Source organism: Mixophyes fleayi, chromosome 2 (genome assembly GCF_038048845.1).
Source record: "Mixophyes fleayi isolate aMixFle1 chromosome 2, aMixFle1.hap1, whole genome shotgun sequence".
NCBI classification, from domain to species: domain Eukaryota; kingdom Metazoa; phylum Chordata; class Amphibia; order Anura; family Limnodynastidae; genus Mixophyes; species Mixophyes fleayi.
Genome location: NC_134403.1, coordinates 318,723,280 through 318,741,785, shown reverse-complemented (window position 1 = coordinate 318,741,785; position 18,506 = coordinate 318,723,280). Strand labels below are relative to the sequence as shown.

The 18,506-nt window shown below is 38.7% G+C and overlaps 1 protein-coding gene across 2 annotated transcripts in view; it reads left to right on the top strand.

The window, feature by feature from the left end:
• The window catches only part of WDR81 (WD repeat domain 81), a 33,897-nt gene extending 15,773 nt beyond the window's left edge, over positions 1–18,124 (top strand). For both annotated transcript variants that reach the window (XM_075196699.1, XM_075196700.1), the window contains 5 exons: positions 3,729–3,894; positions 6,367–7,029; positions 8,530–8,675; positions 11,900–12,079; positions 15,773–18,124. In XM_075196699.1, the coding sequence (XP_075052800.1) occupies positions 3,729–3,894; positions 6,367–7,029; positions 8,530–8,675; positions 11,900–12,079; positions 15,773–16,099 (1,482 nt within the window). In that variant the 3' untranslated portion in view covers positions 16,100–18,124. The remainder of the gene's footprint in view (positions 1–3,728; positions 3,895–6,366; positions 7,030–8,529; positions 8,676–11,899; positions 12,080–15,772) is intronic.
• Positions 18,125–18,506: the final 382 nt, after the last annotated feature.

Sequence of the window (18,506 nt, the reverse complement as noted above, 5' to 3'; positions counted from 1 at the left end):
AATACAGAGCTGCAGGAGAGGGCTGGACAAGGTACATGTGCACGCATTTGGGTAAAAATTTTTCAAAAATAAACAATTATCTATTAAGAAATATCCCCATCTTTCCCCTACTCATGCTCCAGTGCCATTAAACTGTCACCCACTGTGCATGACAAACATATTTTGTGTGGGTACCATGGACTTGTATATAACATTTGAGTGGCACATAGAATGGATAATGCCCCAACCTATAAGAAAGCAGCCGACACCCCAAATTGTGTGTTTCCACTACTGGCCCTATATCCCATTACTTTTAAAGACTTCCGCACACTGGCTGTCTGTACCTATATGCTGTCCCCACTTCTTATGTTGACAAAAGGCATTTTACAATTAAACTATGAACCTTAGTGTGACAGGATGGGCCGCCTATGCCACCCTGTCTGTTGTTGCTGGGAACCGCGGGGGCTTACTTTGCCACCGTTCCCTTTTGTTATCTCAAATGCGCCCTTTAACCTCAGTCAGTAGGAGGGGCTTACAAATGCTGCCACCGTTGGGACTCCTCCATGGCACCCAGAACCGCATTCCTTCTGGATAACTGTTGCTGCTAGGGTACCCCCTTGCTGGTGTACCTGGGCTGGTATCCCTGACCTCTTCCTATAGATCAGGGTTGCTGTGAATGGGGCCCCCCCTTGGGCTATCACACTGGCCAGAGCTGCTGGGTAGCGGGCAGAGCGGTGGTACCAGAAATCTGGGTCCAAACCTCAGAAACAGCCGGGAACGGATTAGAGTTGGGATCCAATCTGTAGGTCACAGGAATTTCAGCATGGAAGAAGTTGCCAAGCAGATCTTTGAAGCAAGTGATGTTTATTTGCTCAAGTGCCCTGAAGGACAGTTCACACTGGTTGAAGGTACCAGTGACCAAGAGGTCAAAATAAACAGAATGATACACTTCAGTGTACAAGGGCTCTCTTTTTATACAGTTTTAGAGACTGGTCTTGGCAGGAGGTAAGCCAGCACCCTGATCAGATGGCTCCGCACATACTGCAATATTTCATTCAAAGATTAACATCAGGATGTGAGATGTTCTTTAAACATGGATATTAAATGCATTTTATACTTAACAAAATTTGCAGTAATCTGTGATATCCTAAATCACATTGTTCAGAGATTTCTTAACACTTTAACCAGGTTACAGGTATGATTCCCTGTCAGACCTTCAGGCCAGAGCAGGCATTTGACACTTCACATCAAAAGACTTAGTTAGCATTTCCTGCTATCAGCAAAACAGACTCCCCTCCCCACATATGCCTAATTGGAGATTTCCTCTAGCAAAGTTACAAAACCCCAAACAAGACCTTTCTATACATAACACATCCCAATGTAACACGATAAGTGCATCTGCAATTATACATTGGAGCCTGCACCAATAATTGAAATACATTTCTACAATAAATTATTTTTACATTATCCAGCCACAAATAAGTTATTTATAAGTGATCCAGCCACACTTAGTTTCTGAACTAATAACTTTGATGGATCTTGTGTAAAGTACACAAACTTGATTCCCTATATACAAGCTAATGTTGGCACACATTGTGTGAAAGTAACTAAGATTGGAAAATGTTTGTTCTTCTTCCTTTTGGGGGTTTCATGTTGTAATGCTATAAAACAAAAAGATATTTAGAAAACTGTACTGCCAGAAAAGCTCAATCTTGTCCTTTAAAAACAATATAAAGTTTACCAGGGTAGAATATAAATAATATAAAAAAAAAAAAAAAAAGTTGTCTGAAATTGACCCACATCCAAAGTATAAAAATTAGTCTTTTTTTCTTATTTGTATAAAATACCCTGTCCATGAAGCGGTCTAACGTGTCATTCTGAGTAACATAAGGGTTGGTAAACACGGGAACAGAAAAACCATACTAGTTTGAGAATGAACAAAACCTTGTACTTTGTCCTTGTGTTAACAGAGTGTTAGACGTATGTTCATTAACCTATCGAAAAACTTTCCTGCAGCATAGTGCACTATGTACTTATTGAAAGTTGCCATAGAACTCCATTGTTACAGGCAACGTTGAAATTGCCACAAAGCAAACACTTTGCTGGTATGTCTCTCTCTACAGGTCCAGTTGCTTTTTGCTTTTATTTATTTATTTTACTGTCAATGTAAAAGCACATAGAATAGGCTTTGAGAATGCACATTAAAACACTTTAAAATTAAGACCATGGGCTAGATTTACTAAGCTGCCGGTTTGAAAAAGTGGGGATGTTGCCTATAATAACCAATCCATTTCTAGCTTTCATTTATTTAGTACCTTCTACAAAATGACAGTTAGAATCTGATTGGTTGCTATAGGCAACATCCCCACTTTTTCAAACCCGCAGCTTAGTAAATCTAGCCCCATGTGTTTGAGGCCTTAAAGTTGCACTACCACTTTGTACCACCCAGCCGGAGCCCTAGGGACTATTGCCTGCAGCTGCTTGTTCCAGGGATTCTCTTGCCACTTTAAGGGGAGTATTCAATTCTTAGCGAGGATTTGTTTTTTCCCCGCCAAGAAAAAAAAATCTCCCGCGGGTGACGGCAATAGTGACCGTTTTGAGTTAGCACAGCGGGCAAACTCGTGCAATTCAATTGAAAAAGAGGGAACGCTGCCCCCACGCGTTAAAAATTGTTTTTGCAAGATTTTAGGGGAGTGAAGTGGAGTTTTAACGCTGTCATGTATAACACAAAAAAAAGGTTTTGCATACATTTCCATACATTAGATTGCATTACACATTGATGCACGTTGATAATATCTACATTACAGTACTTTCACATTTTTTTTTATTGAACTATTTTTACCATACAATCATCTATACCATGTCTCAACACATTACTACATTCATATTTGTACCAAAAACATACATAAATATAATTAATTAGTGATTTTATTTTTCAATTTTTTTTTTATTTTTTTTTTTTTATTTCAATATTTTTTTATAAGAAATTCAACTTACACAAGTTAGACATTAGTGATAAACATAAGTTTAACTTTTTTCAACATTATTACATGATTTCAAATACTTTTCAGAGATTTTTTATTTTTAACACACCCCAAGGAGGTGTGAGATAAAACCGCTTATTTTCCTGTATTACCTGCCGCGTTAAACAATTAAATAGCTTTTAACGCGGCTGCCTCTTGCATACCCTATACTTTCAGTAGACCTTCTACTAGAGCGCGAGAGGACCGTTTCTTGAAAAAGAAAAACGTAGCGTTAAAAGTGGAATTGAATTGCGGGTAAAGTTAACCCGCGCTAAAATGACTTCATGCAGTAAAAAAAAAAACTCGCTGACAATTAAATACCCCCCTAAATGTTTCCTTAAAGCTGTACTACTACCTTTTTAATCATATGCTGCTGAGACCTTTTCAGCTTATTCCAGTGCAATTCTTTGAGAACAATAGGTTGAATGACAGACATGTCTTGTTTTGGAGTTAAACTTTAAGTCATAAGATATTGGAGTGCTGTTGTCTCTGATAAATGCATGTTTTCACAGCCGATGTTGACATTTTCTCTCCACGGGTTAGATATTGATAAGTGTTCTTTTGTTTAACCTATCAATACAGTTTCAGAGACTCATTATTCTCCGAGCACACTAATGTGTGGGAAGATCTTGCAGGCAGAGAATCTAAGCAAAGGGTTGTGAAGCATCAAGGCCACTTTACTGAGTGTGCCATTGTGTTTTCTTTCTGCTCATATCCCATTCACAGGGCCTGATTGCAGAAGCTCCGAATACAATGGAGTCATCGGTACAGAGTGTCCGATGTTCAGACGGAAGAACGCTACTTGTGGACTTGTCTCTGATTGATGAGCTGGAGAAGGTGTACAATGCAGAAATGGCTTATGCCACATTCATTCCATTTTCTTGTCTCATAGGTAAGTGCCTATGAGTAATCTCTCTGCATCAATCACAATTCTAAGCAAGTTAGCTAGATTGTACAGAAGCACAGTACATTAATATAAAAGCATAACTCTTTTTGCTGAAGGATAGTGGAGTGTGTATAACTGTGTTCGTCTGCCCTGGGGTATAAGGAACGCTTTTGCAACTATTTGTTTACTCTCAGCCTATGCCTTGTCTGTTTATGGACTTAAGTCTTCTATCCAGCTGACCCTGGACATCTGCTTCATTTTCTGTATTTGTCTTATATAAAGATGTTAATATATTAAACTTTTTGTATTGCCTTCACATTTTAGCTGCTTTCTGATGGGGGAAGATGTAAAACTGAGCCCCTACCATGTAGGCTGTAAGTGTATCCTGTTGCTGCGGGTACTTCAAATATGTGATCTCGGCACCTGCATTTCCTCCTGCAGCCAATGAAGGGTTTTTATGATGTCCATATCATAATGCTGATGTAAAAAAGCTAAACTCTCTGCTATCCATCCATAATAATCTCACAGTATTTGTAACTAATCAGGATTGTGCTAGATGGGAATAAGTTGGTTACCCTCTTATTGATCCTGCAAAGTAAATATAATATTGGAATTATTCTATTAAAATATTCTGATGCACCCAGAATCAAAATGTTGGCGGTGTCTATGGTGTGTTCATATCACTTCAGTGTTCATTAATAAAACCTGAGTATTATAAGTGATAGCACACTCCCTACTCTACATTAATACGGATATTAGTATTTGCCTGTATAAAAGCACCTGGCCTATGTCTGTCTGCCTTTATATGTTCATGGTACATACAGTGACTTCTATTCTTAAAATGCACAGTGATGTTGATATATGGATAAACCCCTATAAATAATATCTGCGTTCTGATGTCATCACTTCAGTGCTCATTAGGCAAATGTGTGTATTATAACATTTGATGCAACTCCCTCCTGTAAGTTTTATTACAGATATGAGAAGCCTTAGATTTGTGTGACCCATATAAAATTACTTGACCTACAGTCTCACGCTGTTTATATGGTCACAGACCTCCCTGGTTGGAGTGATGTGAAGTGATGACATTAGAACAAGCCAATTATAAGCGATAAACTTACTGTTTACATATATTTACAGGACTTTAGACATAACTTGTGTATTATATCCATATAATTTATTGCGGGCGTGCATCATTATGCTTTATAAATACTTTATATTTTGCTGCTTTTCCAGTGTTTCACTTTTTTTTTCAGATCCTTCAGAAATTAAAGTTTTTCTGTTAAGGTTTGTCAAGACCCTAACTAAAAGTTTTTAGTTAAGAACAGGGCCACCTGCAGGCAATTACAGGATATTACACCAGCTAAAATATTTAGACCTGTCATGTTTAAGAAAAAGAAACGCACAATGATTCCCCTGGACACTGGTGTTAACCAGTAAAAAAATCTGCCTTGTATTTATAAATAAAATGCAGCAGTTATACATGCAAACTAACCCAAATATATGATAGGGTTATAGAAGAAATGGAGACCAGAGTCAAACAGGGCAATTTTTCCTGATCAACAGTCTAGCAGCCAGGAGACCAAGAGATGCCTCCAACCTTGCTTCTGTGGATCATTTAGTAATATGGAAAGGTTGTTCCAGGACATGTAGATCCTCGATACTCCAATGTGAAACTGAAAACAAGAAAATGAAATACAATAGTTTACACGGTGTTATTTGTGGATTTCTTAAAATGTTGAAAAATCACTCCCCTATGGCTGGGAGATAAACACACTTTGGGCATTCTTAAATCGACGTCAATCGCAGTGTTCATGTGATCCAATATAAGGAACTGCTTTATCCTCCATTTTGTCATATAATACACCACCCACCACTTTGCGGTACTTTTGGTAATAGGGCAGTTCTTTACCTTAAACTATAATTGTCCCTACAAGTTATTTAGTAGCAGAAATATTGTACCTCCTTTGTAGCCTTTATCTGTCTATATTTGCAGATGAGCATTTTATTTTGTAAATATCTTAAGAACTAGTGTAAACTGTGCAGTTACAACACTGTAGTAAAGACATATATCATCATCATTTATTTATATAGCGCCACTAATTCCGCAGCGCTGTACAGAGAACTTACCCACATCAGTCCCTGCCCCATTGGAGCTTACAGTCTAAATTCCCTAATATATACACACACACAGAGAGAGAGAGTCTAGGATCAATTTTTTGATAGTGTACAATTAACCTACTAGTATGTTTTCGGATTGTGGGGTAGAACATGCAACTCCACACAGATAAGGCCATGGTCGGGAATCAAACTCATGACCCCAGTGCTGTGAGGCAGAAGTGCTAACCACTAAGCCACCATACTGCCCCATGTGGCAAGCCAGTAATGTGACCAGTTAAGAAACATGGACAGCAAGGGATGATGTTTGTTTGTATTTATGAGGTAACTATTAAAATATGTTGTTGTTTTTTTTTGTAGGTGATGGTATTGGTCAGTTGGTTCCAAACAATGAGTTAATCTGGAAACTAACAATGGTCTATCAAGAAGCAGTAATTCCCAAGGAAATTGACAGCCGAGCACAAGCCTTTGAGTATGGTGGAAGAATAAATGCTCCCATCTACAAATCGGAGGAAGACACGCAGTCCGGCACTTTTGGAAGTGTCATGGTTGGTAACCGCATTCAAGTGCCGAAAGACAACCAGCCAACGCCAAGGTCATCCTATCGCATACCTGTTTTGGAGAACTTCAATTCTGATGATAATACTTTTAAGCAGGATCTTGAAAAAAGTGCCCATGGGCTGTGTGGTAACTGGCTGGCATACTGGCAGTATGAGATTGGTGTGAGCCAACAAGAACCTCACTTTTACTTCCACCAGATCAAGCTCCAAAGCTTTGTAGGCCACAGCGGTGCGATAAAATGTGTTAAGCCTTTAAGTGGAGAAGATTTCTTTCTAAGTGGCAGTAAGGACAAAACTGTCCGTTTGTGGCCTTTGTATAACTGCGGTGATGGCACCAGAGAAATTGAGCCACGTCTCACCTATGCCGAGCACAAGAAGACAGTGTTTTATGTGGGTCAGCTGGAGTCTGTGCAGCAGATAGTGAGCTGTGATGGAGGAGTCTGCATATGGGACCAATTTACAGGTAAGAAGAGAAACCACATTGATGGGAATTAGATGGTAGTCCAGCAATGTTACTTCTAATGGAGTGTAAGTAAAAATGTTGACAGCGATTACTTCTGGGCTATGCGCAGGGCATGCAGTGCTTCACATGCAATGCACATTTTCTCAGTGGACTTTATTTGGGGTTTTGCTTACGGGTTTTTTTTTTTCTTCCAAAATATACTTTTAATACATGTACTTGACTGCATTATAGCACATCATACATGGCAATGACTACCAAACAGCTAGTCGGCAAATGACCGTCATCATCGCACAAGGCTTGCCCTCTGAACACATTAATAAGATGTTTCCTATTCCTAGGTTAGGTATATAATAAAATACCTAGGCTTGTATTCAGCTATATTATTGGGCTTGAAATATAATTTTTCATCCTCTAATTTGTGCACAGGACATAATCCACCCAGTTGCCCCACCATATTTTGCATAGATAACACTCCCTGTACCAACCATATATGGTGCGCTACCTCCTACTATAGAGGGAACATTTAGAAAAAAAAAAAAAAAAAATTGTAGTATCTAGCAATATAATAATGTGTAGCCATCACATTGACCTCTTGAAATGGCTTCTGTACTAGAAAAGGTTGACATAAAATGTTGCACTTGGTGTAAACAATTATTTTGTTAACCCCTGTATCTGGTAATATAATATTAGTACAGTCCTGTGATACAGTTCTAATATGGAATTTTCTAATACAATTCGTGTTCTGCCATCTAGTGGCATGTTGGGGTATTGTTTCTCCTGTAAACCTCCCAACCACTGATTAAATTTGCTCTCAGAAGAAAATAAAGAGGATCTGCCACTCTTGTGCTAAAACATTTTTCACATTGCGCCTCTAGCACTTTGTTTTCCTCCTTCCGGAATAGAGCATAAAAAAAATCACCCACTTTATGTAAATGCCCAGACTTGGCCTGAAAGTCAGCAGCCAATAGTAATATGCCTGTTCCCAAGAAGACTGTGTGTAATGGGCAGGTGGAGAGAGTACCATCCTCCCTCTATTAGCTATACGTGGAGGATATTACTTCATTAAAAAAAAAAGCTGCACTAAATTAAATATTGCTTGTTGGAAACTGTTTGAATACACCTTGGTGTCTTTTATTTAGTAATTTTCAGTTCAATCAATAACTGACTAGGTATGGCAAAGCTTCACAGTAAGATAGTCCAGTAGCATGAAACTAGCCTAACATAAACACTAGGGAGTACTTCATGCAGTCATAGCATGCATCTAGTATTCACATAATAGGTGTGTCCATACAAGTGGGACATTTAGGTAGAACTGTTTTTATGAAAGAAATAATTGGAAAATGGTGTCTACATGTTATCTTTATAGATTATAATATAGTTGAGTTTGTGTTTTGTTTGGGTTTTTTTTTCTCTAAAAATCAATATAAAGCAGTGAAAAGGAAATCCGTTTGTATCTTCATAATTCGGAAAATACACATTAAGTGTTTTTAATTTTGTTAGGTAAAACTATTCGAACCTACGAGGCTGGGGATACAAAAGTGCCCATAACCGCTGTGGCCACGATGCCGCCTCCATATTGCAGTGTGACATTCGGAAGCTCTGACTCAATGCTCCGTTTCATTGACCCCCGGAAACCAGGGCTTCAGGTATCTGATCTTTACCAGTGTGTGATGTTTATTCAGCCTGTTCCTACCTTTCTCTACTTCTGTTAGTGCAGCCATGCACAATATACCTGTATATAGAACAGCCTGAGTCTGTTTTTAAATGGGTGACACGTCTGGCAGAACGCTTTTCTGGAAATGTGTCTTAATCACCAGTACTATAGAGCAATGAATAGAATATAGATGTAGTATCCAACTGTAAGACCATTTTGTCGGTAAAGGCTTTTGAACAAGACTAGAAACTCTGAGGTCACTTCTCATACTCTTACTGTAGATCCTGGTCCATAGCGATAGTGGTGAAACATTTAAGAGTGACGTTTGGGAGAGACTTACAGCGAATTGTTGCTCCTCACCTCTGCTCTTGCCAACAATTTGCGGGAATTAGTCTTAGAAGAACATTTATGTTCATAAATGTTATCTTTTCCCTATCAATAGTTTGTCTCCTCAAATTAAACCCCAAACCGTGGTAGTGATTGAATGCATTTATAGGAGCCTTTAATGTAATGTAAACCTGTAGAGGAGCTTGTGCAATTCATCAGAAGTATGTGCGTTTGGTCATCTTCTTAGACAAGTTTTACATCTGTCATGGACGGATGTCATACTCGTTCAGGTGCACACACATGTAACATCAGGTACACCTGATCTCATTAATGGCACCTCACTATACCGTGCTTCTATAACTGCAGGAGAAGGCCTGACCACCAGACGGTCTCCATAGAATGGGGATATCTCTATTACAGGGTGTAACTTTTCCTCCTTGGCTTCAGGTAGATCCCGGGGGAGGTGGACATGCGGGGGCGGCCCCCCCCTCCAACTTATTTTTTGCGGTGGGCGAGAACTGGGAGATTGCCCTGCTCTCCTGGGAGCCCGGGAGGTCTCCCAGAAGTGCGGGAGTCTCCTGGACATTCCGAGAGAGTAGGCAATTATGCGTTAAAGAAAAGCAGCTAATGAATCCCTAGAGACTGAAGTGTCTTTTACATTTGTGTCTCCATTACTGAAGTCACGTTGTCTTACCTGTCAGTCTTTGATTAAATCTTGGTCTCCATGAAAATGTCCACCTCCATAGGCATCAATACATGGACATAAGACACAATTTCTGAACTGTGTCATCATGCCACAGATGGCGAAGCCAACCACGTCTTGTACTGGCTCAGCATCAGGGAGAATCCCAGACTATTCAGGGAGTGAGGGAGATCACCCCTATTTAAGGGAGTCTCCCTGACATTCAGGTAGAGTTGACAAGTGTGCTTCAAATTGAAAGTTGCATTAAATAACTTGTTCTTTCTGCCCCTTGTGGATGTTTTTTATATGGTGACTGATGGTTTTCTGTCACTTGAGAGCTCTGGTATTTTGATGAATACGTTTAGGAAGATTCATTTTGTACGTACGGCCTCCTCACTGTGAATACGAGTATGTCTGATGCTCAGAGTGAGGTCATTCTCGTTAGTGGAGAACTAAATGAAGCTTTATGTGCATCAGACAACATGGTGATGCAGTGTGTGTAGCATAGTGTCACCTCCTGTGTCTGTAATACATATACTGTATGTATAAGAGGAGAACGAGGCCTTGCACTTTATTTTGGAACATGTCTATAAATACTTAGTTAACCATTTGGGCATAGTATGGAGAAACTTAGTTCAGTGTATGTTTGTATTCCCATATCCCTAATATTGGAATGGTAAAGAACTGTAAGGGTGAGTGCTCTCCATTTGTTCCCAGGATTTATTAAACAAAAAAAGTCAATTTGTTCAATCTGTTGTCCCTTATTGAATCTGTGCATAAGAGTGATTTTATTATTTTGTTCCCTCCAGGTTACACACACTCATTACCAGCAAAGAATAAGTCTTTACTATATGAAATATTATTGTATTCAGTGAGAATCTCCTCTTACCATTGTAATCCATTGAAAAGATGAATGTATGACTCTTTAGAACAATTTTGGGATTTTCTTGTATAAGGGTTTGTTTTTCTGTGTATTCGAGTCACACCCCTTATTACCCACTAAAATACATGTATAGTTATCCCTGTCTTTCCGTAGACTGCCCCCAACATTCCCGCTCTCTGACGGTGCTCATCACAGTTACAGTAAGAGCAGACTTTGTGTGTGTGTGTGTGTGTATGACATAATGATAATACAGAAGGGACATGAATATAAAAAATAACCTTAATGTACAGGGTGATTCAAAAGTCGCAGTACACCCTTTTATTTCAAAAACTCTACAGGAATTGGGCCGATTGGCCGATTTCAAGATGGCGCCCATGTTTGGTACATACCGTAAAAGATAGACCACGTCACCCATACCTTACTGGAGTATTCAGGTTTCCCAATTTCCTGTAGAGTTTTTGAAATAAAAGGGTGTACTGCGACTTTTGAATCGCCTTGTATATTCAAGATGTTAATGCAGCAGAAAAGTTGGAAATCATTTTATTATCTGTTTGTGATTAAGACATAAAATAAGTTTGTGTGTCCTTTTGAAGAAACGGTCATAAATAGGAATGTACAATTTGCTAACTGACCTGGAAAACTCTGTGTTTTATAGATTTTTAAAGGGGGTTTTCACTTTCATTATAATTTTTTGTAACCCCCTCCCTTCCCAATAATAGTAGTGTTGCTGGGGTTCCCTCCTCTGGAAATCCCACCATATGTAGCAGGGTCCTGGCACTCACACATAGCCAGGACCACTGCCATTTGCTTTCAGTGAAGTTTGGCTCTCTACCTAGCGGCTCTAATGCTGTCAATTAGATCCGCTGCATCAGATCACTCCTGCTTTAGAGAGAGCTTAGCAGAGCAGAAGTGATTGACAGAGGTCCTGGCTATATGTAAGTGCAGGTACATTGCTAAGAACAATGTGTAGGGGGAATACCCATCAAAGTAGTAATAGGGGTAGGGAGGGGATCTGATTAAGTTGGTTAAAAACTATTTTAATTTTACACAGTTTATAGTATTTTATTTTTAACAGACAACTGTAACATAACAAATTCAAAATGCAATATTGGACATAGAAATAATATGGAGATTCAGATTTGTGTTTGAAAACCAGAACAATAATTGGAGACCTCTATGGTGATAAGTAAGGGGGATGGACTACAGGAGATGTAGTCCATCACAAGGCCAGCTTGTGAGCGGTCTGTGTCCATAATGTAGACAATAGAGGGCAGTGAGCGGAGGGACCAGCATTCTAAAGTGCCGTATTTTATTTGTTCCCCAGCATGAATTCCGTCTGGCTGGTAACGTGAATGCAGGACTTATCCGCTACCTAGCAGTCAGCCCAAACGGACGCAACGTTGTTGCAGGATATTCCTCTGGATTCATTATACTGCTGGACACCAGGACAGGCCTGATTCTAAGAGGGTGGCCTGCTCATGAGGGGGACATCCTTCAGATGAAGGTAATATAAGATCAGTCTATGCTCATCATGTTTATTCAGGGTACATACATTTAACTCATGTTTAGATCTATACGATTCCCTCCATGTATTTATAAAATCCTGGAGACATGGGAACCTGGCTGACGGCTGCTCCACAGATCCAAGCCACAGTTTCATCTTTGTATCCTACACATGTGCTACTACTCCATGCCTCCACGACAGACATTGCAGCTATTATTAAATTATCTTGTCCTGCATAACCCTTTTATTGTATGTGGTTTGTGCCTCTGAAGACATCCCTGGTTGTGACAATATGCATTGGACTGGTTTATTTTAATGCAGGTATTAGCAGCAATGCCTTTATCCATGATAAGTGTCGAAGTAACTATTTTTGCAATAATCCAATAAATGGAAATATTATTCAGTAGGTACAGTCTGATTTTACCTTTTATCAATCCCCAATTCATCAGCAGTAAACATTTAGTAAAACCTCCAGTGACCAAGATGATTGGTTTCTAGCGAATAGGGAATTATGTGCATTGCTTAAAGCGTCTGCTGGGTCTCTTATCCGGTGATTATCTCAGAGCCAGTAGAATATAGTAGAGATTTCTCATAGGGTTTATTGAATTGGTCATTGCTAGATTATTTGTGGCTACTTTTTATTTTAACCCCCAGTGTATATGAGGTAGATATGGCTCACTAGGTTCTCCTACACTTTATACATAATTTAGTTGTTTGGTGAAGGGAGGGTTGGTCTTTTTTCTGCATCAGCACATTTTGCCATATTTTGAATAAAGCCACTTGAGTCGCTGGTGATGTGTATTTTTTTGAATAATAATTCCTGATAATCATTGTGATTGAGGCTCTTTTTTTAGTATAACAGCAGACTTCCTGAATCCTGCAGTGTATACATTTTAAAAGCTATATAGCCCAACATGTGGGCTTAAAAATGTTACGTCACCCCGAGATGCCCACTGTAAGCGAGTGCAGGGCCATGTAAGCTTATGTGATGCTGCATCCAGGGCCAAGACACTGTTTCTTTTTTTTCACCTTTCTTTAACAATGGATGTGTTGGCATTGCAGGTTGAAGGCCAGTGCATGTGGGTTGTAAAATCAATATGTAAGAGTTAGCAGTATGTTTATCACAATATCCAGTTTCCTTTACTGATTTCCATTTACTGTTTCTCCCCTTATTTCTGCTGCACTTATGTTAGAATTTATTCCTAATTGTTACTTTTGGATTCTTACACTGCCATAATAGAGGCAGCAATTTTATGGGAAATTTTAGTTAGAGTACAAAATAGCTGTTGATACGTTTGAATTAATTTGCTGGGATATTAAGCAGTTTTTTTACATCACCTTTATAGTAAGGCATTCTCTTTCACATTATTGAATTGTCTTTTATGCTTTGAAGAGCTTCTACATTTTTTTTTTTTAGCCCAGATTTGCATAGGGGTCTTCCCCCAGCTAGCAGACCTGTGTAGTTCCCATGCACCTCTGAGGTTTGCAAGATACTACTCCAGCTCCCAAACACCATCCTAGTGCCTTATCTCTTGGATCTGATGGCCACTGCTACACCGCACATGAATTTAATCACCAGGCTACCCCGCTTAGCTGCATTAGGTTACTAGTTGCACTCAGCACATCGGTGAGGTGTATCCGCTGCTGGTAGAGCAGGGAGGAGAGTCTACCAATGAGGATGAGGGTATCTCCTAAGGTTTTTGGGGTCCCTGGAACAGGAATACCATGGTTCTTGCTAGTTGAGAAGGGGGCCTCAGTGGAAATTCAAACGTGGGTGAAGTTCTCCTTCTATAAGGGATCTATACATGGATGCATTGAGCAGTTTGTTTAAATAAGAGTGTTGTTGTATTTTACCCAAGCCTCAGTAATGAGTAACTCTTCTTTATATTTACCTACCCCAGTGCACGCTGTGATAGTTTGTTTAACCTTTTCTGAGTCAAGGTGAAATAATGTTCATTCCATCAGAACTTGTTTATTATTTTAATGAGTTGGTCCCTTTTATTTAAACCTTGAATTTTGTATATAAGTAGTGTTACTATGCACTTTACCAATATGAGTAATTATCTTTAATTCAAGTGGAGCAGTGCAGTGAACGATGGCTTCCATATTGGGCGTTTTATATACTGTTGATCTTTTTGTGTAAATCAGTGCTGTCACTTGTTATATATTGTATAAGTGATTCTACTAATATATTATCTATCTATTGTGCATATTGAATCTTCATACGATGATCTCTGTACTTTCGATGTATAAATTCATTAACAGATGTGTGAGAGATCTTTTGCTAAATTATTTTAAAATGGCAAACTGTGAAGCATTTATTAATTTTATGTGGTTTTTATTTCAGTTTTAGGGGTTAATTTAATAAAATGTTGTTTAATAAGAAACACATGAGAACTGAATTAGGAATTATCCACCAGAACAACCTTATACTGTATGTGTGTCCCTCTGTACGCATTTTAATTTATCTATAAGCACTGAAATATTTTGAAGTTACGTTGTTGTCTGACTGTAGAAAGAAAAGGTTGTCCAGAGCTCTTTAAACAAACAATATATAAATCACTGTGTCACCATATCCATAAGTAGGAGATTTTGTGTACCATATAAGCTCACCTGACAACATTATTATTATTATTATTATTATTATTATTATTATTATTATCGTTTATTTGTTAGACGCCACAAGGTTTCCGCAGCGCCGTACACGGCACAAACAGTATACTATACAGGGTAAAACATTACAGAACAATAAACACAAAGTACCAGAACTTCAGAAACACCAGGCAGGCAAATACTGTAAAGACGGAGCAGAAGAACAGGTGTGGAGACAGGAGGGGAGAGGGGCCCTGCTCATACGAGCTTACATCCTAAGGGAGGGTATACAAAATCAGGCACAAGAGGAGTGAAGCAAAGGGGAGAGAAAAGGATCCAGGGGAGAAACAGAAGGGTGAGAGGTTAAGTGGATGGTTGGTAGGCCTTAAGGAACAAGTGAGTTTTAAGTGCCCGCTTGAAGGAGCACAGATTGGGTGAGAGACGGATGGAGCGAGGGAGGTTGTTCCAGTGAAGGGGGGCAGCTCGGGAGAAGTCTTGTATTCTAGAGTGGGAAGAGGTGATCAGAGTGGAGGAGAGGCGGCGATCGTTGGCCGAGCACAGGGAGCGGGTGGGAAGGCAGCTCCTATAGCTGAGACCCTAGCGTGTGTAACAAGTGTACTCGGGATGTCACAGTTAAAACCTTTCTGTTTGCGCTCCTTTTAAGTTAATGAAATGTGTACAAGTGAATAAAATCATTTGAGAGAGTGCAGCCAGGACAATTTAGACCACTGTGTATATGCAAAGAAAAGAAAATATAGTCTGGCACTCTGAAATAAATAATATATAAATCACTGTGTGTCAGCATATACATAGTAGGAGAAGCACCTGCCAACATCAAGGCATTTCAGAATTCTAATGTGGTTCCTGACAGGGAGACTCTGAAAGAAGTAGTAAGCACATATTGCTGGAAATAGGAGTAGCAATATAGCAAGTGCTGTACATTGTATAGGCATAGAAGATTCCATGGTGTTGCAATGGAAAATGTAAATGCAATCAGTTGACTTTACTTTACAATTGCAGAATATGAATTTCATATAAACCCGTTTAACCAAAAGTTACTGTTTTGCTGTCCAGTACACTGATGGCTTCTGTATCCTGCAGGCAGCGGATGGAAACATTGTGGTGAGTTCCTCCTCTGACCATTCCCTGACAGTCTGGAAGGAGTTGGAGCAGAAGCCTTTACATCAGTTCAAATCCAATTCTGACCCCATTCATGCACTTGACTTATATGGCAATGAGATTATAACTGGCACTGTAGCAAACAAGATTGGCATATACTCTCTCCTTGATTCCTCATCACAGCCAAACAGCACAACCAAACTCAGCTCGGAGAACTTCAAGGGGACCTTAACCAACCTGGCTGTCCTCCCTACCAAGAGACTGCTCCTACTGGGCTCCGACAACGGAGTTGTCCGTCTTCTAGCGTAAAGGACTTTGTCAGCATTTATGGCAGACAACGGCAACTATGTCTTAAACGTGATGCTGCAAAACTGTATTAAAAAAGCCATAAGCCTATTACACTCAAGTATTAATGTTATCCATATCGAGATCAGCCAGCATTTAATTGTGTAGGATCAGGCAGTATTTCTATCCATGAAGTCCATGAAGTATTAAACAAGAGATGTAATAGTTGTGCTGCCAGCTTTCAAGATAAATGCTCAGATTTACATCGGAACCCTTTTTATTTTATTAATTCAGTAGAAGTCTGTACCTTATAATTCTAATTGTTAAACCTACAGTCTACAGAAATTGCCCAGGAAGATGATTTAATTCCATTGTAGAGGAAAGCAGTGCAGTATTGTATCAAGGAGAGAAAGGAAAGTGCCACCTCCCCCTATATTTGCTCAGTTTGCACTTTAAAATGACTCCTCCTCAATAATGAAAAATACATTATAAATTCTATGTAAATTGTGCATGTCTTACTTTTGACCAGAGGAGTTTCAAGCGTACCATTCGTGTTTATTATTTAGGATTCACATAACTTATGAAATACAAGTAATCATGCCATAAAATATATTATAGAATAGTCTAGTTTCTTATAGATGTACTTAGTACATATTGAGATCTCTTGTTTTTGAGGGATTTGCAGTAATAAAAAAAGAATATATAGATGTACTTTTCTTTGGACCATAATTAAAATGTAAGTTTTAGAAATCTAAGCCTGTGCATCTCAGGAAATATATATATTAGTCTCAGGCTGCATTGACTCCTATTATAATGTTCAGCAATAATCTTTCTCAGATTTTTTTTTCTACAGATTTCCATGGCCCAGTTACATCAGCGCAGGGATTTGCAAAAAAACAAAACCTTTCCGTAGACAGCATTAAAGTATGAAATGACTCGTGTTGGCTTGGGTTGGGTACGTTTGACCCATTACTACAATTCCGACAGTATACCTACATAAAAATTCGATGACTATATGGTGACAAGACCTAAATATAGAGTGACCTTCAAACACATCGACAACAAAGCCGACCGTGTTCACATCAATTCCGAAGACAGAAAATTGCGACCGTGGATATTGACGTCACTTAAAATGCTAACCGTAACATTGGTGGTTTTAAAGCGGCAATGCTGGGTCCTGCCGACTGTATCATCTAATCTAAGGGTTAGAATTAGGCAACTGGACCCGGAATTGCAGCTTTAAATCCACCAATGTTACAGTTTGAATTTTAAGTGACGTCAATCTCCACGGTCGCGATTTTCTGTCTTCGGGATGGACGTGAACACTGTCTGCTTTGTTGTCTGTGTTTGAAGGTCACTCTATTTTTATGTGTTGTCGCCATATAGTCATCGGAATTTTTACGAACTGTCGGAATTGTGGTAATCCGTAAAATGACTACCACTGGTTGGCTTCACTCCTGCCTCTGAGTCTCATAGCAAACATATGCGAATATCTGTTTTTGCTTGTGCAAAGTAAGTTTCTAGAATGGAAGTAGGAAACCTGTGGACCTATTGCTATTGTTCAAAACATCAGCGGTTCGTTGCTACTGTAATTGGAGTTAGTTTAATTCCAACTGAAGTGTCAGAAAGTGGAGCCTCCTGGCTGACTGACAGAAAAGACCGCTCATTGCATTGTAATAAGAATGATGATGAACATAATCTTGGCGATTAGGATAAACTGTTTTTCAGTTTAGTAAAAAAAAGAAGCAAAAGTCAAAACTGATATGCTAGCTTTATATTAAAGTTCTCGCTTCTAGCAAATAACTGCACATGAAATTGTTTTACCTTTTACAGTTGCATTATTATTATTTTTTATTTTTATTATTTAAATGCATGTACTGTTGACACCCAGCACCCTGCTTATATCTCTCATGAGCTGTGTAACTAACCCAAGCCTGTCTAGATCAAGCAAGATGAACTTGAGGATTAAGTTTGTCTTTTACACCTTAATGAATGTGGCTTTTAAGAGTCATTTCAATAAAAAAAAGCAAACTGTTTTTTTAAACATTGTCTGCAAGTATATTTGTATTTTTTTCTTTTAATAACTACGTATATATTACTGTCACTTCAACAATATAATTTTTGCTCCATAATTATTATTCCTAAGAAATCTTTTTTTTTTTTTTTTTTTAACTATGAATTACCATAATCCATGTGTCGTCTTGTTAAGTTAGTATGTTTTTCTATTTTGCTTAACACCCAGATTTTTTTCTTGTATCTTTAATACTTTAATTTTGCTTAAAATCATGAAATAAACATTAGCACTAGCCATGGTACTTTATTACAAATGGAATATGCATTACACAGCTGCCACAACCTTTTCAAAAACCTTTTTGGTTGCTGTAAAAATAATAGTTTTCCGTAATGTTTAAATAAATAGAGGATTCAAATG